The 24,703-nt window shown below is 41.9% G+C and overlaps 1 protein-coding gene across 2 annotated transcripts in view; it reads left to right on the top strand.

Annotated features, from left to right (window-relative positions):
* The window catches only part of col7a1 (collagen, type VII, alpha 1), a 56,588-nt gene that overhangs the window by 9,874 nt on the left and 22,011 nt on the right, over nucleotides 1-24,703 (top strand). The window contains exons 9-80 of one of the 2 annotated variants that reach the window (XM_085406538.1): nucleotides 87-206; nucleotides 1,042-1,197; nucleotides 1,440-1,559; nucleotides 1,654-1,803; nucleotides 4,088-4,204; nucleotides 4,399-4,545; nucleotides 4,639-4,764; nucleotides 4,875-5,021; nucleotides 5,280-5,402; nucleotides 5,557-5,823; nucleotides 5,934-6,077; nucleotides 6,215-6,346; nucleotides 6,445-6,591; nucleotides 6,796-6,930; nucleotides 7,040-7,189; nucleotides 7,272-7,408; nucleotides 7,521-7,647; nucleotides 7,773-7,916; nucleotides 8,363-8,529; nucleotides 8,760-8,801; nucleotides 8,989-9,015; nucleotides 9,107-9,151; nucleotides 9,490-9,609; nucleotides 9,688-9,759; nucleotides 9,871-9,906; nucleotides 9,993-10,046; nucleotides 10,142-10,219; nucleotides 10,436-10,549; nucleotides 12,728-12,754; nucleotides 12,845-12,898; nucleotides 13,007-13,078; nucleotides 13,150-13,209; nucleotides 13,527-13,562; nucleotides 13,645-13,689; nucleotides 14,238-14,273; nucleotides 14,372-14,416; nucleotides 14,535-14,570; nucleotides 14,712-14,747; nucleotides 14,880-14,912; nucleotides 15,006-15,077; nucleotides 15,167-15,226; nucleotides 15,406-15,441; nucleotides 15,530-15,610; nucleotides 16,527-16,562; nucleotides 16,753-16,797; nucleotides 16,910-16,981; nucleotides 17,119-17,163; nucleotides 17,252-17,287; nucleotides 17,429-17,470; nucleotides 17,652-17,732; nucleotides 17,886-17,921; nucleotides 18,037-18,072; nucleotides 18,275-18,355; nucleotides 18,449-18,484; nucleotides 19,274-19,345; nucleotides 19,476-19,520; nucleotides 19,776-19,811; nucleotides 20,075-20,110; nucleotides 20,609-20,713; nucleotides 20,793-20,858; nucleotides 21,154-21,189; nucleotides 21,758-21,793; nucleotides 21,878-21,925; nucleotides 22,023-22,058; nucleotides 22,544-22,648; nucleotides 22,813-23,022; nucleotides 23,100-23,135; nucleotides 23,228-23,272; nucleotides 23,364-23,480; nucleotides 23,569-23,640; nucleotides 24,093-24,137; nucleotides 24,547-24,582. In XM_085406538.1, the coding sequence (XP_085262664.1) occupies nucleotides 87-206; nucleotides 1,042-1,197; nucleotides 1,440-1,559; nucleotides 1,654-1,803; nucleotides 4,088-4,204; nucleotides 4,399-4,545; nucleotides 4,639-4,764; nucleotides 4,875-5,021; nucleotides 5,280-5,402; nucleotides 5,557-5,823; nucleotides 5,934-6,077; nucleotides 6,215-6,346; nucleotides 6,445-6,591; nucleotides 6,796-6,930; nucleotides 7,040-7,189; nucleotides 7,272-7,408; nucleotides 7,521-7,647; nucleotides 7,773-7,916; nucleotides 8,363-8,529; nucleotides 8,760-8,801; nucleotides 8,989-9,015; nucleotides 9,107-9,151; nucleotides 9,490-9,609; nucleotides 9,688-9,759; nucleotides 9,871-9,906; nucleotides 9,993-10,046; nucleotides 10,142-10,219; nucleotides 10,436-10,549; nucleotides 12,728-12,754; nucleotides 12,845-12,898; nucleotides 13,007-13,078; nucleotides 13,150-13,209; nucleotides 13,527-13,562; nucleotides 13,645-13,689; nucleotides 14,238-14,273; nucleotides 14,372-14,416; nucleotides 14,535-14,570; nucleotides 14,712-14,747; nucleotides 14,880-14,912; nucleotides 15,006-15,077; nucleotides 15,167-15,226; nucleotides 15,406-15,441; nucleotides 15,530-15,610; nucleotides 16,527-16,562; nucleotides 16,753-16,797; nucleotides 16,910-16,981; nucleotides 17,119-17,163; nucleotides 17,252-17,287; nucleotides 17,429-17,470; nucleotides 17,652-17,732; nucleotides 17,886-17,921; nucleotides 18,037-18,072; nucleotides 18,275-18,355; nucleotides 18,449-18,484; nucleotides 19,274-19,345; nucleotides 19,476-19,520; nucleotides 19,776-19,811; nucleotides 20,075-20,110; nucleotides 20,609-20,713; nucleotides 20,793-20,858; nucleotides 21,154-21,189; nucleotides 21,758-21,793; nucleotides 21,878-21,925; nucleotides 22,023-22,058; nucleotides 22,544-22,648; nucleotides 22,813-23,022; nucleotides 23,100-23,135; nucleotides 23,228-23,272; nucleotides 23,364-23,480; nucleotides 23,569-23,640; nucleotides 24,093-24,137; nucleotides 24,547-24,582 (5,801 nt within the window). The remainder of the gene's footprint in view (nucleotides 1-86; nucleotides 207-1,041; nucleotides 1,198-1,439; nucleotides 1,560-1,653; nucleotides 1,804-4,087; nucleotides 4,205-4,398; nucleotides 4,546-4,638; nucleotides 4,765-4,874; nucleotides 5,022-5,279; nucleotides 5,403-5,556; nucleotides 5,824-5,933; nucleotides 6,078-6,214; nucleotides 6,347-6,444; nucleotides 6,592-6,795; nucleotides 6,931-7,039; nucleotides 7,190-7,271; nucleotides 7,409-7,520; nucleotides 7,648-7,772; nucleotides 7,917-8,362; nucleotides 8,530-8,759; nucleotides 8,802-8,988; nucleotides 9,016-9,106; nucleotides 9,152-9,489; nucleotides 9,610-9,687; nucleotides 9,760-9,870; nucleotides 9,907-9,992; nucleotides 10,047-10,141; nucleotides 10,220-10,435; nucleotides 10,550-12,727; nucleotides 12,755-12,844; nucleotides 12,899-13,006; nucleotides 13,079-13,149; nucleotides 13,210-13,526; nucleotides 13,563-13,644; nucleotides 13,690-14,237; nucleotides 14,274-14,371; nucleotides 14,417-14,534; nucleotides 14,571-14,711; nucleotides 14,748-14,879; nucleotides 14,913-15,005; nucleotides 15,078-15,166; nucleotides 15,227-15,405; nucleotides 15,442-15,529; nucleotides 15,611-16,526; nucleotides 16,563-16,752; nucleotides 16,798-16,909; nucleotides 16,982-17,118; nucleotides 17,164-17,251; nucleotides 17,288-17,428; nucleotides 17,471-17,651; nucleotides 17,733-17,885; nucleotides 17,922-18,036; nucleotides 18,073-18,274; nucleotides 18,356-18,448; nucleotides 18,485-19,273; nucleotides 19,346-19,475; nucleotides 19,521-19,775; nucleotides 19,812-20,074; nucleotides 20,111-20,608; nucleotides 20,714-20,792; nucleotides 20,859-21,153; nucleotides 21,190-21,757; nucleotides 21,794-21,877; nucleotides 21,926-22,022; nucleotides 22,059-22,543; nucleotides 22,649-22,812; nucleotides 23,023-23,099; nucleotides 23,136-23,227; nucleotides 23,273-23,363; nucleotides 23,481-23,568; nucleotides 23,641-24,092; nucleotides 24,138-24,546; nucleotides 24,583-24,703) is intronic. The other variant, XM_085406537.1, reaches the window with a different exon arrangement.

Raw genomic sequence — 24,703 nt, 5'->3', positions numbered from 1 at the left:
CTTTGAGTTCTCAGATTAAGTAGACAAGCGCTAGATAAGTATCGGTCCATTTGCAATATGAAATAGCCCATTTTCTCTTCACATAGGGTCATTGCCAGGTGTCTCCAGTCTGCGCTTGGTGCAAGCAGGTTTCTTTTCTCTCACTCTGGGCTGGAATCAACCTTCAACTCCTGTCCAGGGCTACAGAATCACCTACGGACCACAAGGTCGGGCACACATGTATTTGTTCTGTTTCCTGCCTGTTTTGGTAATCCGTTCTTATCCTATAATGTCAGAATAGCCCTGCCACGATGTTAACCTTGGCAGAATTATGAAAAAAAAGGAAAAGAAGTCAACACTAGTCAATAACTGTTACTTTTTATGGCATCCAGGGGCCATGCAAAGGGTGTGTAGCAGTATGGGTTCAGTGTGATCAACATTAGCTTCGGTAACATCTAACTTCCCTCAGGCACTGGCTGTCAGCTGGGATGTTTATAACCTTATAATTACCTAAAATATCAAATACATTTTATCATCGCTGATCATGAAGCTCGGCAGACTGAGAAAACTTTTGCTTATGTCATGGACTGTGAGTCATTTTGTCTTCACATTTATAGCACCCGGGTGTGTCAGGAGGTCTGGGTGGGTGCTTAGGCTGTGATTCAGGAGAGGAAAGTGGGCCCTGAGGGCTCATATAAGCTTTTTCTCTCACCACATGCTGTGCCAGTATCAGTTCTTCTGAAGAATGCCACGCTAAGCCACCCTGTCAGTCTTACACTGCCACGTCAATGGGTGCATTGTAGTGAGCATGCGCAGCATGGAGTGATGTTCCTACCTATTCACAGTGCACCGTTTGACATTTATAATACAGTGAAACCAGGCAAAGATAGACACCTACATTCTGCACAGGCACACGGCCTTTCTCAGTATGCTCGAGACTAATCAAGCACAGGCGAGGCCCTAAAGGCAAAAACATTCTGTCTGAATGTTCGAACATAGCGCACAGTATAATTTGCGATTGCTCTTAGGGCATTTATTAGTTAATTGCTCTTCTCTGTGTAGGTCAGCCGGCAGCTCAGCTGTTGGAGCAGACACTGTCTGCAGGCTCCACATCTGTCACCTTGGAGTCACTTCAGCCCGACACAGAGTACGTCATCAGCCTCTACCCCTTGTTCCCACGAAACTCTGCATCCCCGTCTGTCCTCAACGCCCGCACACGTGAGTTCGTCCTCTCGCCTGCTGTTAATCCTTTTGCCGCTGCTATATAATGTTCCTGTAATGTGAGCGACCATAGTCAGCAGGTAAAATACAATAAGTGGTACAGTTTGCCACAAATACACAGAAATGATAAATTATAGTGCCTGATCTAAGTGATACTGTCTCCTTGTGTTGACCTTCAGTATTTATTTAACATTATTTAACATTATCTTCACGTCTCTCTGTTTATGTTTTTGTGCTAGTGAGCCTTGAGGTTGTGCAGCAGTTATCAGTGGAGACGGAGTCAGAGGGCAGTGTTCGTGTGCGATGGCGAGGTGTCAGCGGTGCGAGGGCGTACCGTCTGGTCTGGGGACCGTTTACAGGTCGAAGGACACATCAGACATCATTTTTTTTAACAGCATTTATTTACTGCGTCACATATCTTTACATCTTTGTCTTTGTTTTTTGTTCACTTAGGTCGTGATGTAGAGACCGTGGAGGTCGGTGGTGACATCAACTTCTACACGTTGTCCGGGGTCCAGCCAGATACTGAGTACATTGTTACTATTATCCCACTGTACGAGGGAAACACAGAGGCCTCTCCAACAACGGCCAGATTCAAGATAGGTAGGCGTGCTTTCAGTTGTCTGCCACACCACCAAACTTCTCCTCTGTTCTCATCCCATCAGTGACTCACAGTACGTTGGGGCAACAATCTACTTTCCAGTTTTCCCGTTTCTCTAGAAACTAATTGTCATAAAGAATGCTGTTTGAATTTTGCTCCTGCCTTCTATCCTGTCCTGCCAAGTGCAGCAGCAGGAAGAAGATGGGGAGAAAAATAAAGCGATAGAAATCCTCCTTGCGGTTTATCTCTATTTTAAAATGTCTACATGTGTTACTGTTTAGGGCTGTTTTGTTTGGGGAACATTTTGTAGCACACCTACGCCCTCGTTACACACACACACACACACACACACACACACACACACACACACACCATCTGCCTCTCGTGAGCAGTTCCCATATGCTGTCTCTTCATTTGGACCAGTGTTACTTGAGTCACTGTGGGGACACAACACTGAGCAGTGGAGTGATGGGAATGGAGAACTGGAAACTTTTTTGTGGCTCAGTTCTGCCATCAGAGGACTAAGATGTATACAACATGTTCTCTTAAAGCACTTTGTTGTGTGTGTAAGCTTCAAGTTACCTTTTCATTATCAAACTTTTCTTTGACCTCTGGACCTTTATCGGACACACATCGATGTAGTTGCAGCTCAGTTACAAGAAAAGTCCTGTGCTCATTCACAGCATTGGAGAAACGTGTTTGTTTGTCTCGTGGCTGCCGACCTGTGTGATGATTTCTTGTCCACTACGTTGACAGCCTCAGGGCGGAGGTGTGGTATTAAATCTGTTTCTGATTTACTTAGCTGTCAATCATTACACTGCTTTCTTGACACTGTAGCTTTAATGCAATTTCACAAAAGATTCCTCAACCACGAAGATCTGTTTTGACACGAACGTGTACAATTTGCATATGCAGGCTAACATACTGCAACTGGCTGCTGTACAAATGATAGATTTTCAATGGTTTAAGAGTGGCATGCATGTCCATGTTCACTTTTGCTCTGTAGCCACTCAGATATCCAGTTATATCAAAAAGAATAATGTGCAACACCTTGATTATTATCTTTTGTCAGACATTTGGTTGTTGCTTTGCTGATGTGTTTGTCCTGTTGCATGGCCAAATTTAGCTGTTGGACAGATGGCCTCAAATTTGACTTTTATTTTTAGAATACTTTGATTTACAGAGGCATTATGGTTGAGTCAGTGACTGCAAGGTGCCCAGGTCTTTTGGTCAAAAGAGACTAAAATCACCCCTCCACCTCTGTGTTTGTGCTAATGTGCCGTGTTTGGTTGTCACCAAATGTGGTGCACTGTACTGCTCCAGAGTTCTTGTGGCTTGTTCAGATGCAACTTTGCAAACCTAAGCCACACTGCCATGTTCTTTTTAGAGAGAAGAGGCTTTCCCCTGGCAATGCTTGTAAATAACCCATACTTGTTCTATCTTTTTCTGATTATACTGTCATAAACTTTCATTTAACATGCTAGCTGGGGCCTGTAGAGACTGAGGTTTTGTTTTTTTTGCAGTTTCTCTGAGCATTGCACAGTCTGACCTGTGGTTGAATTTGTTAGGATGTCCTGGGAAGATTGTGAGAATCTGTTAAAACAGACCTGAACGTCTTTTTTTATGAAGGTGCTCACAATTGCTTATGACCAGTTAATCAAGTACATTTGATTCGCAACAAATGCCTGGTACTTACCCTATTTACTGCTATAAAAATTGTACTTGTATCAACTTTAAAGAAGGCAAGTTTCATGTTCGATGGAGTTACTTTCAGTCTTATAATAATCTATCACGACACCATATGAAGTGTGTCTGGGAATAGATCTTTGTGTGTGGCTGTAGCTCTCGTGGTAGACTAGGTGTCCAGTAATCATGGGCATCTATTTAAGTGCAGAAGCGTCTTTCAGTCCTCCTAGCACAAGATACAAAAACAATAAGTTGCTCTTATTTAGTGTGTGTGTGTGTGTGTGTGTGTGTGTGTGTGTGTGTGTGTGTGTGTGTGTGTGTGTGTGTGTGTGTGTGCGTGTTTGCACGCATGTGTGTGTGAATTAGTGACTGTGGAGTAAAAAAGCTCCAGGAGTCCATGCATGTAGTAATTCTGCAAGAACAGAATTTGTAGTATGGCAAATGTACCTTGAAAGTGGGTTTGTCACCCACTATTTATACTGAATGGAAAGTCTGCAGCCATTCTAAACAGAAGATGCAATTACAGAACATAATAAGCCATCCCATGTACATATAAACATTTCAAAACATATTGCATAATGTATTATTTTTTCCCCTCAGAGCGTCAAGAGCAGCAGGTCCTCAGAGCAGCTATCACCAGTCCCTCCTCTATCCGCCTCACCTGGAGACTCATTCAGTCCTCTCAAGGGTATCGGCTGGAGTGGAGGGAGGGGGAAGGTTAGACATACATATACCATGAAAGCAAAATTTTAAAAAATAAATTCTTATGATTTTTTCCCAACTTTGCCAGCTTTAGTTTTGTATTCTATTATATCCCAACTTTAAATAGAAACAGAAAGCATATACTGCACTGATATTATATATAGAGTGAGAAAAAGTTGATCCCTGTTCACTGTTCTTTTGTGCTTCAGGAGGCCCTGTCCGGAGCCTGTCCTTTCCAAGAAGCACCACCAACTCTGTGCTCACAGGCCTGAAACCAAACACAAAATATATCTTCACCTTGTACACCCTGTTCGAAGGTCGTGAGGAAGCCACACCTGTCTCCACCACATTCAGAGGTCCGCCTTGAACCCTAAACTGATTTTGGATTTACTGTATGGGTCATAAACATGCTGATTGTGCCAGAATCACTTTGACCCTTGATTTTGCAGAGGAACAGCCAGTGGGAAGGGTTTCCAACCTGCGAGTGGTGGAGTATCTGGGCAGCACTGTCAGACTTGGCTGGACCGGTGTAGCCGGAGCCACACAGTACAGAGTTATCATCTTGAACACTGACTGTACGCTGAACTTAGTCATTTAAAAAGAAAAACAAATCAATATCTTCTGTTGCCAAATGAATAAAAACATGATTGGTGGTAAAATTTCTGTATGATTCATGTCATGTCAGCGCAAACAGAAGAAGTACGACTCATTCCTGGAAACCAGACGACCCTTGACCTCAGAGACCTGATAGTGGGGGTCTCGTATGGTGTCAGTGTCACGGCACTGGTGGGAGAAAACGAAGGAGACCCGGTGACTGTCAATATCAAACCAGGTGAGTTTGGGAAGCTACTGACATTCTGATTCTCCTGTGTCTTTCTTTTACCTGCCAATTTCAGCAACAACAAAAAACAAACAAACAAAAAGATCATCACATTCACTTGACTCAATGGCAGATGTGTTTGTTTGTTTTTTATCTTTGAAAACCTTGGACCCTGAATGGACCTCTGTGAAGTTCAGGCTTTATCCACAGTTTTTTCCTTAAAAGCACCGTGATGCTATATTTTATTAATCATTTTATTAATGATTGCAGAGCAAGTTGTGGGAAGGGTGACTAATCTGAGAGTAATAAATGCAAATAGTCGGAGAATTCGAATTACCTGGACAGGTGTTACCGGAGCAACGGGGTACAGGGTTACTTGGAGACAAGGCAACAGTAAGTGTTATGTATATAAATATTATCTCATATATATATATATATATATATATATATATATATATATATATATATATATCTCGTTTAGATTTCTTCTCTGTTTTAGCTTGATTAATTTAGATTTTTTTGTAACCCCATGTTCTCCCTTTTGTAGGTGCAGAACAATCCCGTACTCTGGGAGCGGAGCTCACGGCCTTCACCCTAGAAGGCCTGCAGCCAGATGAGGCACTAATAATTGGTGTTGCAGCTGTTGCTGATCAGCGTGTTGGAGAGGTGGCCACCTTGGCTACTCAGACCAATCCCCAAAGTGGGTTATTGTCTGGACTTCGTGTCCTTGACATCACGCCTCAGAGAATACGCATTACGTGGACACTTTCCTCGAGGGCAACTGGGTATAAGATCACGTGGCGCCGTGATGATGGTTTGTAATTATTTGCATTAAAAGCAAATGCATGCATTTACATGGAACCACATACATGATTAATAAATAAAAGAATGTGTTAGTGTCAAACAATATTCTGCTCGCTGCAGGAGTCGAAACTAGTCGTAAAGTTGATGCCAGTGTTTCTACCTACACTATCGATGGACTGCAGCCAGATTCGGCTTACACAGTGCAGGTTTCTACACTGACTGGATCTCGAGAAGGGACTCCTGCAGTTCTAGATGTCAAAACAGGTATCTCACTAGATCAGCCAAATACCCAGAACAACAGGTGCAAAGTGTATCTTTTTACATAAACCTAGCTGTGAGTGTGGATTACTTGGAATATTTTAAAGTAAACAATGCTTAGTATTTCCTGATCCTACTCACAGAACCAGATCAGTCCACGGTTGGGACTGTGACATCACTGCAAGTCCAGGAGGGCCGCGGAGAGGTTGTCCGAGTCACCTGGGTTGGCATGCAGGGAGCAACATCTTATCGTGTGTCTTGGAGGAGAACAGATGGTGTGTGGTTTTGTTTCTTCTTTTGTCTCTTCTGATATTAAGGTGTTATAAAAGCTTGTTTCTCTTAGATCACTCACTCTTGCTGTGTTTTGCTGTAGGTGGTGAAGAGAGGAGTCAGCTGGTAGCTGGAGATGTGACAGCAGTGGATTTAGACCAGCTGGACCCTGGAGTTCAGTATGAGGTGCAGGTCATGGCTTTAGTCCAAAACAGAGAGGGAGCCCCGGTATCTGTCAGCGTTACCACACGTGAGTCCTGACTTTTGGATATAATTGCAGGAAATGTGTTTTAGAGGTAATTCACAAATACTGATTGGTGCTAACATAAACCTTCAGGAATATGCAGGGTTCTGTGAAGCCTTGCTGCAAAATCTCAAATTTCACAGAAAACCGTTGAAATGTACAAAACTGACTGATAAAGGGGATAAATTGACTACATCTGAATGCACACAGCTGGTGATTATACCCCGCCTTCATTGCCTACCACAACTTTACGAGTGGTAGAGGTTACCCAGGATTCTGTGCGGCTAGGCTGGAGTCCTTTACAAGGTGCCACCGGATATATTCTTCGTTGGAGAGAAGAATCAGGTAAGGCATCGCGGTATACATGTTCACTTTTTTGTTTTGTTTCAACTTCTACATGCTTGCATTGTTAACATTATGCATTTCATTTAATCCCACTGTTCACATTTCTCAGATAGTGGTCGAGTCTTGTCCGTCACGCTGCCTGCTTCATCTAGCTCTTATGAGGTGCCCGGGCTGCGTTTGGGCCTTCGATATCGATTTAGCCTGCAACCCAACTTTGCAAGTGGACTAGGAGGGGAAAGCTCTGTAGTTGGACGCCCTGGTAAAACAAACACATGTTCTTTCATATGCTTTTGTTTAAGAATGCATCGCTTACTAACCCTGACACACACCTCTGTTTGCAGTGTGTGCGCTTGGGTCTCTAGATGTGGTGTTTCTGGTACCTGCGTCCACTGATCGTATTAATCTTGCAAGACCTTTACGTGAATTCCTCACAAATACAGCAGAGTCTCTCATAACTACTGGAGCCCTCAACACACAGGTACTTTTTGTCAAAAAAAAGTCTCACAACAGATCAGGGAAATGCACAACTGTTTTTTTTCCAGTCCTTTTTTAGCTTTTACTTATGGGCTATTTTTTTTAATCTGTTTCAGATTGGGGTTGTAGTATATGGTTCTAGACCCAAAATATGGTTCCTGCTCAATCGCCATGCCAGATCTGACACCCTTCTTCAAGAGATTCAGTCCATACCCTTTGATGAAAGCCCAGGGAGCAACATCGGTTGGGATTTTTGTCTTTCTCCTTATCATTTCTGACAGTCCTTTGATGTTCTTACTGAGTGCCATCTGAGCAGCTACTTTGTTTTGTGCGATGACATTTGTGATATTGCCTGTCACCCTCTGCAGGTGAGGCGGTAACATTCACCAGACAATATGTCCTGACCCCATCAGCTGGACGGAGACTAAGGGTCCCTGGTGTTGTTGTCATCATCGCTGACAAACGTTCCAATGACGACCTGAGCCTTGCAGCCAGCAGTCTCAAAGCTACAGGTTTTCTTTCAGAGGATCACTGACATGAAGTCACAATATTAACAGAATATAATAGAATGACAGCTGCTTTAACTTGGATGGGTGTTACTGCCTGGTCCCTATGAAGGCAGCATATTTGACAGAATTGGAACAGTTTAGTTGGGACATATCTACCACAAAAGTGTGTCTAAAAATGTAGGAAGCCATGTGTTCAATCTAAAAATAAATGAAAACCATTAATAGAATGAAACATCTGAAAGCATCTTGAACAGAGCCGGACACACTGCACATCATGCTGAGATATGCCGAGTATTTGGCATATCAAATTTTAATAAACAATTTAATTAATTAACAATGCTTACAAAATAATTCCACAAATAGTTTGTTCAATTGCAGTACACTACAGACATGATCTTTTCTGCCTTGCAAACAAATACTGTTGATTTTTCTGTTTGCATGTTTGCTAGGTGTGAAAGTCCTAGCTGTTGGTGTCGACCAGGCAGACACTGTGGAGCTGTATCAGGCTGTGTCAGATGGCAACAACAACCTCTTGTATACAAGCTATCCAGCGCAGCTGAACACGCTACAATCTAATCTAGCCGACTTGCTCTGTGGTATTGCCAGAGCGCAAGAGGTGGGAAGAAACCAGAAAAAATATTTTGTTTACAATCTTGAATTAGAGTTAAGCTTGGTGTGATCTGGACTGACATGTACTTAAAAAAAGAAGAAGGCAAACAAAACAGCTAGTTTTCCAGTAACTATTTAAACATCTGTAACACTCACATTAGTGAATATGTGTCGATTATTTTAACGGTGATAAGAATTAAAGTCTAAATCTCAGCTGTTTCTGTTGATGTTTTTTAGACTACTCAAGATACAGATGAGTGCACCATTCAGTGCCCTCGGGTAAGTTATTGTGTACCGTCATGCTGTATTTTTACATTTTATAACCTATAACCACAAACTGACTGATGTAAGCTGCTCTGATTAATTGCTTGTTAATTATGTAACTGATAAAAGCAAGAGCTTTCTTCTGTTGCCGTTCATATTGTAATTTCTAAATCTTTGGTGTTATTTTTTAATTTTCTTTTAGGGTGACAAGGGAGAACGTGGAGAAAAGGTATTGAAGAGCTGAAGTTGCACTTTTTTTTTTCTCCAGTGGTCTTGTTCTTCAGCTTTTAAGATGCTGTTTCCTTTGTTTGAACCCACAGGGTGAGAGAGGCAGAGATGGTGCAGATGGACGCAAGGGAGAGCCTGTGAGTCATTTAATTGTACTGAACTTGATGATTCAGTTTGGCATTGCAGTAGTGCAGTGTTACTGCAAATGGATATTGATATGACATTTTAGCAAGCGTCCAGTTATTGAGTGTAAAGTCAGTCCAGGCAGGCCACAAAGTCTGGTTCTGTCGCAAATCCAGCAAATCAATATCAGCCCACAACAGTGTTGGCTCAGCTGAACGTGTTAACTGGCAGCTCTACACAGGTTGTGCTGTTTAAGTTGCTTTAGCCTGCCTATGGTTAATGCAAATCTGCATGTCGGTTTGCAGTCCACCGCCATGCTAGCTCTTTCTTGAAAATAGCAATCTTCATACAGGGTCGTGATGGTTTGCCTGGGAGAGATGGCCCCAGAGGCCCTGAAGGTCGTCCAGGAACACCAGGCCAAAGTGTCCCAATTGACCCTTCGCTAGTGGTAAAAGGAGAAAAGGGAGAGCGAGTAAGTGTAGCTGAAATCATTCTAAACCATACAAACCAGCCAAAACAGAAGCAAACTAATATGCCGTGTTCTCTTTAGGGTTTTCCCGGTATTGATGGAAATCCAGGGTTACCAGGGCGACCAGGTGCCCCTGGAAATGCAGGTGTTCCTGTGAGTAGAGTGACTGGAACCCACAGATTGACTGTTTATGATTTTGTTAGCAGCGAGTCAATAAAATACTGTTACTTATTATTATTATTTTTTTATTTTTTTACTGCACAGGGTTCACAAGGCTTACCTGGTGTCAGAGGAAACCCAGTAAGTAGCCCCAGCCGTCCTGTACCAGAGAGTTGTTGGTGACCGGGTTTGAACTGCAGTGTTTCCTTTGTTTTCTGTTGTTCTAGGGTGAACCAGGAACACCAGGACCACTGGGGCCCAAGGGTGATAAAGGTGAAAGGGTGAGCTTAAAAACGTCTTAACCTTTTTTTTCCAATTCAGAAAAAAGGTGAAGTATTATTATTCCACTGTTTACTGCACTTTGTTGATATTTTAGGGTGAACCAGGTTCTGTGACATCTGGTGGTGGGGGTCTTCCAGGGAGGAAAGGAGAACCAGGCATTCCAGGAACAGATGTAAGAAAAGCACCAGATAACCAGTCAGGATGTTTCTTATGTTGACATTCACAGCATTCTTTAACTTCTTTTAAATAGCCAGTGTAATCCTAAAACCCACAGTGGGCCAAAGTGTCACCTGTAAAATCTTAGGTGTAGAAGAGAGTGTAGTTAAAATGGTTTGTATGGTCATCCATCATTCATATGTACTGACTTGAGTTTTTGTTGTGTGGCAAGGGTATACCAGGTCGGCTAGGCAGGGACGGCACCAAAGGAGAACCTGGAGTTCCAGGGACACGAGGCCAGGATGGTCGCCCAGGAATACCAGGAACACCAGGGCTTTCAGTCAAGGTTTTTCTCCTGCATTGTTTCGCTTCTACTAAGAAAAGAAATAGATTTCCATAGTTAATTCTTTTGACATCAGATTTCTAAAGTGCCCTTACTCATGTCTCATGTATGTATGAGCCCACATCCTTTCCTAGTGCAAAACACTGACCGCCAGGTTGACTTCTGTGCAGAAGTTTTGTTCTCTGCCATATCGGTGCTAAAACGTATCTTAAACTATCTACTTAGCACTTTTAATTCTTATTCTTATTTTTATTTTTATATCTATTTAAGTGTTTATGACAGTATGTTTGCACTAAGCACCGCAGCAATTTCCTAATGTTGTAAACCTGCTCAACATTTGGCAATAAAACCCTTTCTGATTCTGATTCTGATTCTGAAACTACCCAGTCAGTTTCCCTTAGCTCTGTTACAAGTACAAGGAAACAGCAGCAGTTTCAAATGCAATGAATATTTGCTCTGTTTTTATATACAAGCTTATTATATACTGGTCATTATATACTTGGGTGGGTACAGTTTTTTCACTCAGTTCTTTCCATTATTTCCATTCCTACTGGGAAAACAGCTGTTGGATATGGTTTATGAACTCTGTGGAGCATTTCTCCAACAAGAAACTGTTATTGTCAGAGTGTCACACATGGTGGTAGTATTGAGCTGCCTGCATATTTCATCAGTGGAATATCAATCATTGGCTGTATATGTAAAGAAATCCTTGGGCAGTTTTTCTTTGGTTGGAGGTTTTTATCCAGGTTTCTACTTTTCAGTTTTCCACTCCATATTTAAAACGTCTCGGGTCTTTTTTCTTCTTTTAATGTATTAAAAATCCAGTTTTCATATTCAATAACAGAGACTGATGCTAAATGGCCTGTATTTGTATAGCGCTTTACTAGTCCCTAAGGACCCCAAAGCGCTTTACACATTCAATCATCCACCCATTCACACACTGGTGATGGCAGCTACATTGTAGCCACAGCTGCCCTGGGGCGCACTGACAGAGGCGAAGCTGCCGGACACTGGCGCCACCGGGCCCTCTGACCACCACCAGTAGGCAACAGGTGAAGTGTCTTGCCCAAGGACACAACGACCGAGACTGTCCGAGCCGGGGCTTGAACTGGCAACCTTCTGATTACAAGACAAACTGCCAACTCTTGAGCCACGATCGCCCCAGAGACTGATGCTGTTTGATTTTGCGAAGTCTGAAGTCTGGACATGAATTACCCTGTCTATCATAGTGTTCACTGGTCACTGGCTGGGGATAAAGGGACAGATCGATCAGCTGTGGTGACCCACTGGGAAATAATGAAGAAAAATCTCATCCTTTATTCTCTTTCCCAGCAAAGTTTCCAATTCTTCAGTTATTTTATAAGAATGTCGCGTTATTAACAGATCATTGCATTATGTCAATCTGCTTTAGTTTTAAGGTACCGTAAATCCCGGACTACAGAGCGCACCTGATGAAAAGCCGCATGCTCTAATCCTAGAAAGAATCAATTTTGCACTTGTACAGGCCGCACCGGATTTTAAGCCGTATGCGTTTCACTTGTAATATGAGATATCTGCACAAAAATATTACACGTGAGGATTTTTAACGTTTAATTTAATCCGTAAGGTAACATAAACATGGTAACATAAACGTTATGGTAACATACAAAAATACATACTGCAAATGCTTTTTTTCCTCAAACAGCGGCTGTAACACGGCTACCTTTAAGTATACGTACGTATCGGTAACACACAAATTACGCTGCGTATGTTGTGTTTTTTTTACGGAACAGTGCACAAACAACATTACAACGTCTCTTAACAACCGGTAAAAATATATACGTGTATATATACTACTTATCAATTTTATTGGTCTACTGTTACCAGGCAAAATGTTTTTGGCCGCATGACAAAAAATATGCATTAGCCGCACGTCAGTATAAGCCGCAGTGTTCACAGTGTGGGGAAAAAAGTAGCGGCTTATGACCGCAATAAAACAATACATAAAACAGCAGAGACGTCCTTTGTTTGTTTTTTGGGGGTTTTTTTTACAGATCAACCTGTGAGTTTGTGTGCATACACATGACGCACATCAGTCTCTTGGGAAACCTATTATAGAGTAACAATGTTCTGAGTCCTCGTTCTCCCCCCGGTTGTTTTCTCAATCTGTCTTTCTCTCTCCTCCTCCACTTTTTTCTACAGGGAGACAAGGGAAGCCCAGGAGAGAGGGTGAGTCACACCATCACCAACTTGTCCTTTCACTGCGAAGGACCACACGAGCAGAATGATTTCTCACCTTTTATTTCTTTTTGCTGACAGGGACCTCCAGGAGTAGGCAGCGGGGTGGCAGTGAAAGGCGAGAAGGGCTCCCCTGTAAGAGCTGTCAATCGCAGACAGTGTGCTGACACATTATTTTGAAGGTTGGCTCTGTGTACAAGCAAGGCATATTTTGCATTTACTAATTGCTTTTTGTATTATCAGGGTATTCCAGGACTTCAGGGACCTCGGGGTCCTCCAGGACCTGCAGGACTTGAGGGCAGAAAAGGGGAGAAGGTAGTTGCCTATTGAGTCGGTTTAAGAGTGATGCAATGTGTTTATTTCACAGGCCTGTGATTATTTTTCAGGGTGACAGTGCCGAAGGACAACCTGGACCTCCAGGCAAAAATGGGGAACCTGGGGACAGGGTAGGTCAGACACATGGGTGTTTAAAAAGCATGGCTCATAGTACAGTATGATGAAGATGTATCCATTTTATGCAGTAAATATCAGAAAGAACAGACAGGATGATGAAGGCGGCTTAGATAAATAAATACATGTGAAAAAAGGGCTTCTGTGCCTTACAGTTAGAGAGTTTTGAGGAAATGCTTTCTAAATGGCCATGTTTGGGTGCTGAGAAATCCTGCTAATTAGGAAACAGTGTAATTAGAAACAGAAATAAATTCATAACCCCCTCAGTGGAGCTGATAAATTTAGGGTTGAACATTTTGTTTCTGTTTTTCAGGGGCCCCGTGGGCCTCCAGGAGAAATTGGCAGCAAGGTAAGACGATGGCAGGGAAAAAAATAAACTTTTGCCATTTTTCCAAAAGAATAATGACTTCTATCACTCTCTTTCCTGATAGGGAGACAGAGGGCAACCAGGTGAGCCTGGATCACAGGGAGATAGGGTGAGTCACATGACATGAGACTGAATCTTTCTTTGTGTCACTGTTTATTCGTCTTTCTGTTATATGGATCAAGATAACTTTTCACAGTATTTGGGGCCCCTTTTCTATAAGATTCAACATTCATTTAAAAAAAATAATCGTGATGATGTAACAGCTGGAGTCCTTTTATGCTACTCACAAAAAAAAAATCTGAATGAATGAATAAGTAACGAGGTCATAAAATGATACTGTATATCAAAGAGCCCGAGAAAAGAAACAGTCATGAATTATGATGGATGATGCCATTTTATCACTTGTCAGATGGGAAGGATTTTTAGTATCCTCTCAGCAGACACCTTAGTGATGTCACTGATGCTCAGTAGATTGGTACCACTGATGCTGTGCATCGTTTTACCCACACGTATTCGAGCACACCCCAAAAAGGTTTGTAATGTTTTCAGTTATTCAGGTATGGCAGTAAGACTCTGTTGATTGCATGTGCTGATTTAATACAGGGAAACTTTCACCGAAAGAGCATGTGTTGAATTTGAACCTTTTTATGTTTGTAGGGGGAGAGAGGACCAGCTGGTGAAACTGGAGGAAGAGTGAGTACTGGTTTAGTTTGTAGTCTTAGTTACAGGTTAGCATCTTGTGCTTTCAAAAGATTTTTTTCACTCTTTTCTGAATTAAATTGCCTCCTCAGGGAGATTCAGGGAAGCCAGGCCCTCCAGGACCAGCAGGTGTAAGAGTAAGTGACAGACTGCTATGTTATATTGGCTAATGGCATCTGTGTGCCTTTCCGTTTCATGCTTGTTGCATCATCTGCATTAGGAGTCTCACAAAATGGTGTTTCCTTTTTGTAACAGGGTTTACTAGGACCCAGTGGACCGCCAGGAGAAAAGGTGAGACTGATATAATTAAGTGCAATGATATGAGAGGCAGCGGGTCAATAGGAACGTGATTTTGCCGTTGAATGTTTCATAATCTGGTGTAATGAATTTCAAAGCAAAGATGAAAGAACAAGTGAACATGTCTGTTCCCAGGGAAATGACGGTGCACGAGGAGAGCCTGGGAGAACTGTGAGCAATCAGACATGAGAAAATCATCACATACATTCATTTCTTCATGCGTTTTTTTGGATATACACTTAATATTCATGACAGTCTATGTGTATGATGACAAGCCTTTATTGAATTATTTAAATCATGCAGGTTCAAGGTCTCCCAGGGAGGAAAGGAGAACAGGTAATGTGTAAAATCGCATCTCCTACAACTTTTCATTTTAGCGGAGCTCGCTCAGAGTTCATGGGTGTAACTTCCACCGCTTTTCACCCGCAGGGGGAGCGAGGCGTACCTGGCCCTGAGAGTTCGAAAGGAGAAAAGGGAGAACCAGGGCAGAGAGGAGAGAAAGTGAGAAAAATATGTTAATTATTGCTTTTAAATGTTCATCATTTGCCGTACCTCATAATGGTTTTTGATTTTTTTTCTTATACTGTAAGGGGTCTCCGGGCTCTGGAGGGTCAGGTGTTGCAGGACCTAAGGGAGAGCCGGGAGAGCGAGTAAGTCATCCTAACTTCTCTTTATCAGAGCTACAAAGGGCACAGATGCACTGTTTACAGCTGCCGTGATGTATTCCTGACACAAGCATCAGTTATTCATGGAGCATTCCCTTGTGCCACCTGTTGTCATTCCCAAACCTCTCAGAGCAAAAGTACATAAACATATGCTTTTCCCTCAGGGGCCCGCTGGTATTAGCGGAAGGCCAGGTGCCAAGGTGAGAGGCCTGCTGCGAATGCTTTCAGTTGTTTTTGTTTATTAGTGTCTGCTTGATTGTTTATCTGGTCCTCTTAACTGTTTGTTAGGGAGATCCAGGTGAACCGGGAGAGAGGGGAGAAAATGGACGCGCAGGATTCCCAGGAAAGCTAGGTGTTCCCGGTAAACAGGTCAGAGCGGTGTTTTGGATGAAGTTACTACCTGACCTTTACTGTGACAAGCAACAGGTTTTTTTTTCAAGAGTTTACAAATAGGATGTAGGTTTGAGTGATAATTTAAGTTTTACTCCACAGTGTAAATATATTTAGAAAGGACTGTTGACATACATTTTCTGTACTTAAAATAAGTGTAATAATCAGTTGATAATCTAAATTTATGATATATGGAAAATGTTTTCTGGTTCCACATTAATATTCTTATTATAATATCAACCATATGGTCCAGCCTCTATGGGAAACTATAGCTTCTACTGAAACTTTTATACTCTTTTTATTCTTTCACTGGTTTACCTTACACAGTGAAGTACATTATATGGATAAAAGTATTGGGCCACACCTTAACAAGTCACTTTCTATCCTGCGAGATATTCCACAATCACCTAAAATACAACACAATCAATTATTGAAATCAGAAAGATATAGGAACCACAGCAACTCAGCTACGAAAAGTTACAGAGCTTCAAACCTCCTTGCGCATTAACATCAGCACAATAACTGTGTGCCGGGACCTTCATGGTATGGGTTTTCATGGCTGAGCAGCTCCTGTAGGTGTAATGTGTAGGTGTCCATATACTGTTGCACTTTACTCCATACTTTTGTTTTAAGATATTAAGGTTGTCCATGTTGCTCTCAGTGCTGTAATCAAAAATCAACAGCAACCTTCTTCTGTTTCTTTCAACATGCGCCTCTTTCTAATGGTCGTTTTAGAGGTAAAAACAAGTACCCTTTATGTATTCATGACATGTCCAGTGCCTTTCTTTTGTGCATGTGTACTCTCTTCAGATGCTCTACTGGGTTAGTGTCGATTTTGAAATTTAATGCCACAGAGCTTCACACCCAAATAAATTATTAATCCCGTTTTTTTTAGGGGGAGAGAGGAGAGAAGGGTGATGAAGGCATTCCTGTGAGTATAACATCCGCTCTTTCACATTCTTTCTTTTTTCTTTTTACCTTTTATAATATGTTTGTTTGACTAGAATATCATCCCCATCATATATATCCACAAAGAAAGGATCCTTCTGTCATGAATATTTAGGTGTAGTTCCATCCTTTCTCTTGGCCATTTTATTTTTTTTACTTTAATTTTTCATCAGGGTGAGTCTGGACTTCCAGGGAAGCCAGGAGAAAGAGGACTGAGGGTATGACAAATCTCTTTGAAGCATATTTTAAAGTTAAGTTTTCAATCGCAACCTTTAAATTGCCTCATTTGAAAGTTCACTTAACAGACCTTTTGATTGATGCTGCACTCAGGGTCAGACTGGTCAGCCAGGGCCACCAGGCGAGAAAGGAGACATAGGAGACCCTGGAGAGAGTGGACGAAATGTGAGACGCTCATTTATGTGTTATCATGCAGACAGCTTTTCAGTATGCTCTTGTACTATTCTGTTGAGACCTTGAGAGAAGGAGCTGTGAAAAAGGTCGGCCGCTCAGCACCTTTATTGATCTGTGTTCAATCACAGGGCAGCCCTGGACCGTCTGGACCACGAGGAGAGAAGGGAGAACAGGTATGGTGCTTATTTTCATTTTGGAAATGGGAGATGTGTCTTTATATGTACCGTTAGTGGATTCACACACTTTATTCTCTTCAACCAGGGACTTCAAGGGCCCCAAGGACCACCAGGAACAGTGGTAAAAAAACAGTGTCACAGAACACTGTTTAACAGCCTCCAGGAATCAGCTTAACACCGAATTAACTACTTATAATCCAATTTTGATAACACAGAGGAGGCAGTGCTCCATGTGACATTTGCCATGTTTGTTTGTCAACAGGCTGATATCCAGGGCCAGCTGAAAGGAGAGAGAGGAGAAAAGGTGAGCGCTTTTTCTGTGCATGTAGACACTGAGAATTTATTTATTTATTTTTTTTTTACAAAATCAAGTATGTTCGTTTGACCTGTTAAAATATCCTAAATAAACACCAATAGCTGAAAAATGTAAGGTAACTGGGTAAAAAAAAGTATATAGCAGCAGATTACATCACTGTGATTCCCAGGGTGATGCTGGTGACCCAGGAGAGCATGGCGGCAAAGGCACGAAAGGCGAGGCGGGGACTCCTGGAGCTCCAGGCCTACGAGTGAGTGTTCCTCATTCTTGCAATTTTTAAATGCATTCATAGCATCTGATAAGTTGCCCTATATAAATCTGAATGCGCACAGATCCTGTTCTCAGTAGATTTTTGTATGCAAGAGTGATGTGACTTCTTGTTCTTTTCCTGTCATCTATAAAGGGTCCTGAGGGACAACGGGGGCCTCCAGGGACAAGAGTGAGTGGACTTTCCTTCTCTCATTCTCTACATTACAATTATCTCTAATGCATATCTTTAACTGTCTGAATTTCATTGATTTTCAACTATATTTATGCCACGTTGATTTTTATAGGGCGACACAGGAGACAGAGGACCACCTGGAGAGAAGGTTTGGAGTCACACAATCTCATCTACTGCTCTCTTCTGACATGTGTAGTTCTGTCATTGTGCTGCAAGGAAACTTCCACTGGTTTTGTTAGTGAAACAGCAGATTTCCAGTAGGAATCTGCTGGCAGAAACATGTGTATACTGCTAACTTACAGACTGTAATAACCATGTGATTTCCTAACTCTTAACTGATGCATTACCAGGGAGAACGGGGAGCATCTGGCTTAGATGGGCGTCCTGGTCTTGATGGTAAACCAGGGGCTCCTGGGCCACCTGGCCAGAGGGTATTTCAGTTTGTCTCATTTTTTACCAAACTATAAGACTCACAGAGTCTCTGTGTAGCTGATGCACTGCATTTGTTTTTATTTGTGTTATAGGGTGATCCTGGGAAACAGGGAGATCCAGGGAGGGATGTAAGTTTTGTTTCTCTCTGTCTTTGAAGATGATTGTGTGAAAAAGGCAATCATTACAAAATAAACACATTATTTTTGGTTGTATTGTTACTTAAGTAGACGGGTATAATTGTTTGCCCCTTCAGGTTTTCATTCATTGTTCTGTTTTAATCATTTTACACTGGAAATGTATTTAATGTAGTTTCAGGAAATGTACTTTTCATATTGTCTGAGATGATCACCGTGCAAATGATTATTCATGATGGAAATGTCTTCTGTAGTTTGATTTTAATGAGCATCCATCTATCCATCCGTTCTCTTCCGCTCATCCAATTTGGGGTTGTGGGGTCATTATTTTGCGACATTCTCAATTTTAGTGAGCATATGCACTTGAAGTGGGCGTCCTGCAGAGGGCACTGTGGAAACTGTAAAAAAACAGCTTTTAGATCTGTGCTGAGTTGCGTAAGCCGACTGTAGGGAAAGATGTCTCCAGGCCAGTCCATTTTTCAGAGGAGACTGTTATGCAATATTGACCATAATAATGTTATTAAAAGTCCAGAACTTTGAAACTTAGGGTTTATTTAAAAGATCTAAATCCTGGCTTACAGGGCAGTTGTACAACAGCTCTGCAGCTGCTCATGCACATTAAAGTCTATCTAGCGATGACATCTCTGAATCTGAATCTTTTACACAGTGATCGTCTCAGAAAATAAACAAATCACATTTAAATCTATTTTGCACTGTTTTACAGTGTCTAGTAATTCATTGCAGAATCTACTCTTGGACTATTTGTTGTTTTTTTTCTGCCAGGGATTACCTGGACTAGTAGGGGCGCAGGGTCCCCCAGGGCCTGTTGGACCTGCAGGCAATCCAGGGATACCTGTGAGTACCCCTCTATCCTACTCAAAAAGAGACTCCCACAAAGTTCCATCGTTCTGTCTGTCAGGCCTATACATGTTTTTACTGAACTTCCGCTTCCAAATTTCTAATTAACTTTACTTTTATTTGTCAGGGTAAAGCAGGTGAAAATGGCAAAGCTGGACCACCTGGCAAAACGGTAACTCTGACCTCCTGAATATAATATCCTCATAGTTTGATGTACTTGTATAATTGGTAATGGCCTTTTTTATACCTTTATTCTGTAAATGATATTTACTGATCAAAAGCAGTATGGACATTTATTTCAGGCTCTGCCGCATAATCGTTCGCTTAAGTGAGTTTCTAAAGCAGAGGCACTGAGTGCTCCCGTGGCAGACTGGCCATTATGCACTTTGTTCCTGTTTGTTGTAATGCATTTTGTTTGGACTCACAGGGCGAGGATGGCGTGCCAGGTGAAGATGGTAGAAAGGTCTGTGTCTCTTTTATACGATTTAGTCAACATGATTTCCACAGTTTGACTCTGTAAAGGCATCTTACTTGACCCATGGCACGATGTTTGCTAACCAAGCCACGCGATTGTCATGTAAAATTGCATGTTACATGTACGTACATTAGACATTGGTTTTTATTTTTACATGATGTGCACATAAAGAGGGGATTAAAACAAGAAAACCCATAATTTAGCAGGATTATTTTTGAAGATTGTATTTAATGTCTATTTCTAATCTACAGGGTGACAAAGGAGAAGCTGGAGCAGCTGGAAGAGATGTCAGTTTTCACAAACCTCTTTCATATGATTACTTATCAAAAATGTGTTTGTTGTCAGTTTGTTTTTTATATATCTTATCGAGATGCCTTATATCGCCCTGCCTTACTGTTATGACTTTATTGCATATCAGCTTTCCATCCTTTTTTTCTCCTGATCACTTCCCCCTTCAGCTGTATATTTGTCAGCCATAGTTGTTCTAAAATTGACATCAGCCTCTCACTGCTGAATCAATGGGCTCCTCTGAAGAAGCTATATAAATTCACCTCTAATGATCTAGCTTAGCCTTTAAGTGGAGCGACTTCTGAGTGGAATCCAGAGGGGTGCCAAATGTCAGAGTGCCGGTTTCATGTGCAAATTCATATTAATTATCTCTAGAACATCAGTGGAGGGGTGGCAGCGGCCACCTGCTTTGATTTTATAGTTCAGCCTTTACTATAGTGAAAGAGGAAGAAAGTGTGTGGGGTGAATTTCAGTTGTGAACAGCATGTGTTTTTCAGGGCCGTGACGGGGAGACAGGAGACCGTGGTCCTTCTGGGCCTTTAGGCTCCCCTGGTCCCCCAGGAGCACCTGGATTACCTGGCAGCATTGGTCCTCCTGGTCAGGTGCGAGTGAAGCCAACATGTGAAAAATAGCAAAGTTAATTTGGCGTTTTGAATGAAACGGGATGTTCCCCTTTCTCAGGTTGTGTATGTGAAAGGAGCTGACGCGACACCAATCCCAGGTCCACAGGGGCCCCCAGGAACACCCGTGAGTGTGCATCACCATTCTTATTGCCGCTGTTGGTGCTGCTGAAACTAAATTGAGCATCTTTTAGTTAGATTCTTTTAGCTTATTTAATGGAGAAATATATATTTTTAAAGAAAATAAGTGGCAGTCAAATAATTATTACTGTCCACTATATTCTATGTATGTTGCTCTTGTTATCCCCAAACCATGAGCCACCAACATTCACAACTAGCAGTTATGTGTGTCATATCTACACAAGTTGCTGTTTGTTAGCTGCCAGGGTGTCTTCATTTTTGTGTCCCCGTTTTCCTTTCAGGGTGTCCCAGGAATCCCTGGAGCTGCAGGAACCAGAGTAAGTTGTAGTTTCGAGATGTTTTTTCTTTTTTTTCTGGGCTTTTTTGTATTAACTGGTGTCCTGCTTCTGTAGCTGAAACAGGAAGTGAATGGAAATGTGATTCTATGTAACAGCAGCTACAGGTCAAGTCTTTCACCTTCTATTCTTATGAGAACTCATTACACCTCAAGACTCTTTAGTTGGCATATGACATTCACAGTCCTCTTTGAACAATTAACTTACCTTTTAGTTAGCAAGTATAAACTGGAGTACTTTGAACTAACATGTTATTAAAGCTGAATAATAATAACTCTCTCACACACACACACACACACACACACACACACACACACACACACACACACACACACACTCTAACACCAAAGTTACATTACTAAAGAAATAAGCCCTGCTTTTTTTCCATTTCTGGAGTACTTTTTCTTGCACAAAAGAAAGATTGCAAAGATCTAAGAATCATTTTACTGTGATGCCGTTATTATTGTGTGCAGTTTATTGTGATGGTATTGCAGTGCGATTCCCCCCTCACCCTCATTGGTATTTCTCATTTTTTCTTTTTTGTTTTCAGGGAGAGCGAGGTCTGCCTGGCCTGAAAGGTGAAACTGTAAGTGAAACATTCAGTGAAAATGTGACGTCGAGGGTCCACTTTTTTTTTTTTTTTGACTCCTTCATATCTTGTTATGTTTAGGGAGACCCAGGAGAGGATGGAGCACCTGGCAAACCCGGGACGTCAGTGGTAAGACATCAGCACATTGTCTGTCATGTAATTGTCAGTTGTCAGTATTTTACATTTCTACATCTCGGTTTAATAATGTCTCCGTGTTTCCTGCCAGGATGTACAGAAAGCTCTGGCAGGCTTTGGTATTCAGGTAGGTGGACTCCTCAGATGACTAACTCGATTTGAACATGATTTCTTTTGGCTTTCACTTGCATGGATGGATGGAATAATGGGGAAAAAATGCAATTATCTAAACAGTCTTAAAATCAGCACTTACTCTTGCTTCTGTTATAGCTTATAGAGAAGAACATTTCCTGCAAATGTATGCAAAGTGTTATATTTCCCACTTTGTTCTTGCAAATGTCATCATACCATTTATGTCTGGCCTTGTTTCAGCAGCTCATTTAGTCCAGTAAATGTAGGCATGAGTCTTTCATTTATTATGCACATACACCTGCTTATATATTTTAGAATTATGCCTGGCAGGTTAAAGTGACACTGTTTATGAGCAGTTTTTGAGCTGCTGGGATGAATTCTAAATGACTGGTTTTATCTGGGGATTAAAACATTTTGCAGATGGGCATCTGCTGCTGAAAGTTATAAAGTTTTTCCGTTTTGGATTTCTGCTCCACACAGGTGTCTGATCTGAAGGAGGCTATGGACAGCAAGGACACACTTTCAGAGAAAGGTGAAAAGGGAGATAAGGGTGAGCCTGGACAGAGAGGACCATCTGGAGCAGATGTAAGTGTGACTAAGCATCTTCGAGGATTAAAGTGAAAAGACAAAATGATGTGAAGACTTCCAGTCAGATAGAATGAAGCATCTTGCTTGGATTTTTTCTTTAGAGTGTAATTAATCGAATGAAATTGATAGAGAAATCGTTTTTTATTCTGGTTTTGCCCTAGGGTGCTCGTGGTTTTTCTGGAGAGAGGGGCGGCAAAGGAGACGCAGGGGACCGAGGACCTGTGGGACCAGCGGGGCCTCCAGGAAGAGCCATTGTCGAACGAGGGTCAGAGGGACCTGCGGGGCCTGCTGGGGAGCCTGGCAAGCCAGGGATACCAGGTCTTCCTGGACGAGCTGGGGAACTAGGAGAGGCAGGAAGGCCAGGAGATAAGGTGGAGAGGAGAGTTGGGCAACCAAATGGGGTCTCTTTTTGGCATCACACTGATGACATTGTATATTTGTTTTTTAGGGGGAAAGAGGAGAGAAAGGTGACAGAGGAGATTCTGTGAGTCCTCTTATTAGGTTGATGGTTTCATTTCTTGTTTTAGTAAATTTTCTGGTTCTTGTAGTTAACTGATAGTTTGTTCTGTTTCTCAGGGTCGGGATGGATTAACAGGACCAGCTGGCCCGCCAGGTCAAAAGGTAAAATAGTTTTAGTTATTGTTGTGATAAGATATTTAGTAAATGTAGAATAAAAAAAGGATACACATATGTATGTGATTATGGTTTATAGGGAGAATCTGCTGACTCAGTCCTGGTTGGGTCTCCTGGGGCTAGAGGCCCTCCTGGAGTATCTGGGTTGAAGGGAGAACCTGGTGCTACAGGACCGTCAGGACCTAAAGGAGACCGCGTAAGATTTACGCATATTACACACATCTTGTGTCATGTCACATCGTATGTGTCTTAATATGAATAAACAATTGGAATGCGCCTTACAGGGTTTCGTGGGACCTCGAGGTGATAAAGGTGAGAAAGGAGAGCCAGGAGAAAAAGGCCGTGATGGCTCACAGGTGAGCTGCCTCTCAAATGGAGCCTTGATTAAAATATTTTGTTACTCTAATCATGAACTCAAAATGTGTTTTAAATATTCTGACTACCACCTCCTGCTTGTTAGGAAGATCAGTGATGAAAAGCTGTGATCCTAACATCTGTCCACTAAATATTACACTATTGAAGGCTGCTGGTTGGCTTAGCTTAGTGCAAAGACTGTAAGCATGGGGAAACAGTTAGTCAAGCTATGTCTAAAGCTAATAAAATTTCTCTTCCGCCTCCTTAAATTCCCACTAATTAAAACATTGTTTCTTGTTTATCTTGCAAAACTGAAACGTAAAGATGACCTGTTGTGTTCATATTTGTTGATGTTCAGCTAAATTGCGTGAAAGTGTTATTCAGTCTAATATAAAACTATTATGATACTCTTATGAGATTTGTCAGCATACAGATGTGTGGCTTGCAATTGCAGGGAACACCAGGAGAGACTGGAAAACCGGGCCAGGATGGGAAACCGGTAAGTGGACTGCTCCCTGCGGGATGTGTGGCAGAGGTTTCTGAAAGTTAACTTGACTCTTACAACACTGTACTTTCAAATTGTCATAGTGAAAACGATATAGCATTGATTTTGTAAATATGTATTCTAAACATTAATTTCAGCTGACTTGGTAAGTGTGTGTATTTCCTTATATCACTGATAATCATTCACAGACATAATGAGCCTATAATCTATTGTTTTCAAAGTATGTAACAAGTAGGAACCACATCTCTACAAAGAACACATTAAAGTTTCATCTTTTTTCCCCAAAACACACTTTGGGGAAATTCTGTAAGTCATGGTTATCATCAGTCATGGTAAAACCAAGGAAAGATAAAGGAAAATATTCCTCACACTTTTTGTTTTCCTTCCCTGCGTGTCTGAGCAGGGTTCAACAGGGCCTGCTGGTCCTCGAGGCCAACCAGTGAGTAACCAGTAACACAGTCTGCTTCTTTTAGGCTTGATCTGCAGAGTTAAAGCTGCAGGCTGGCTGCAAGTTCAAAGCCAACGGAGCTGTTTCCCTCCTTGGGCCGAGGCTTCGTAGA

This window comes from Rhamphochromis longiceps, linkage group LG5 (assembly GCF_057381845.1).
Source record: "Rhamphochromis longiceps isolate RC_006_pf linkage group LG5, R_longiceps_female_GT1.1, whole genome shotgun sequence".
In the NCBI taxonomy this organism is placed as follows: domain Eukaryota; kingdom Metazoa; phylum Chordata; class Actinopteri; order Cichliformes; family Cichlidae; genus Rhamphochromis; species Rhamphochromis longiceps.
Note: the sequence above shows the minus strand (reverse complement) of the source record. Positions and strands in the feature narration are given on the sequence as shown.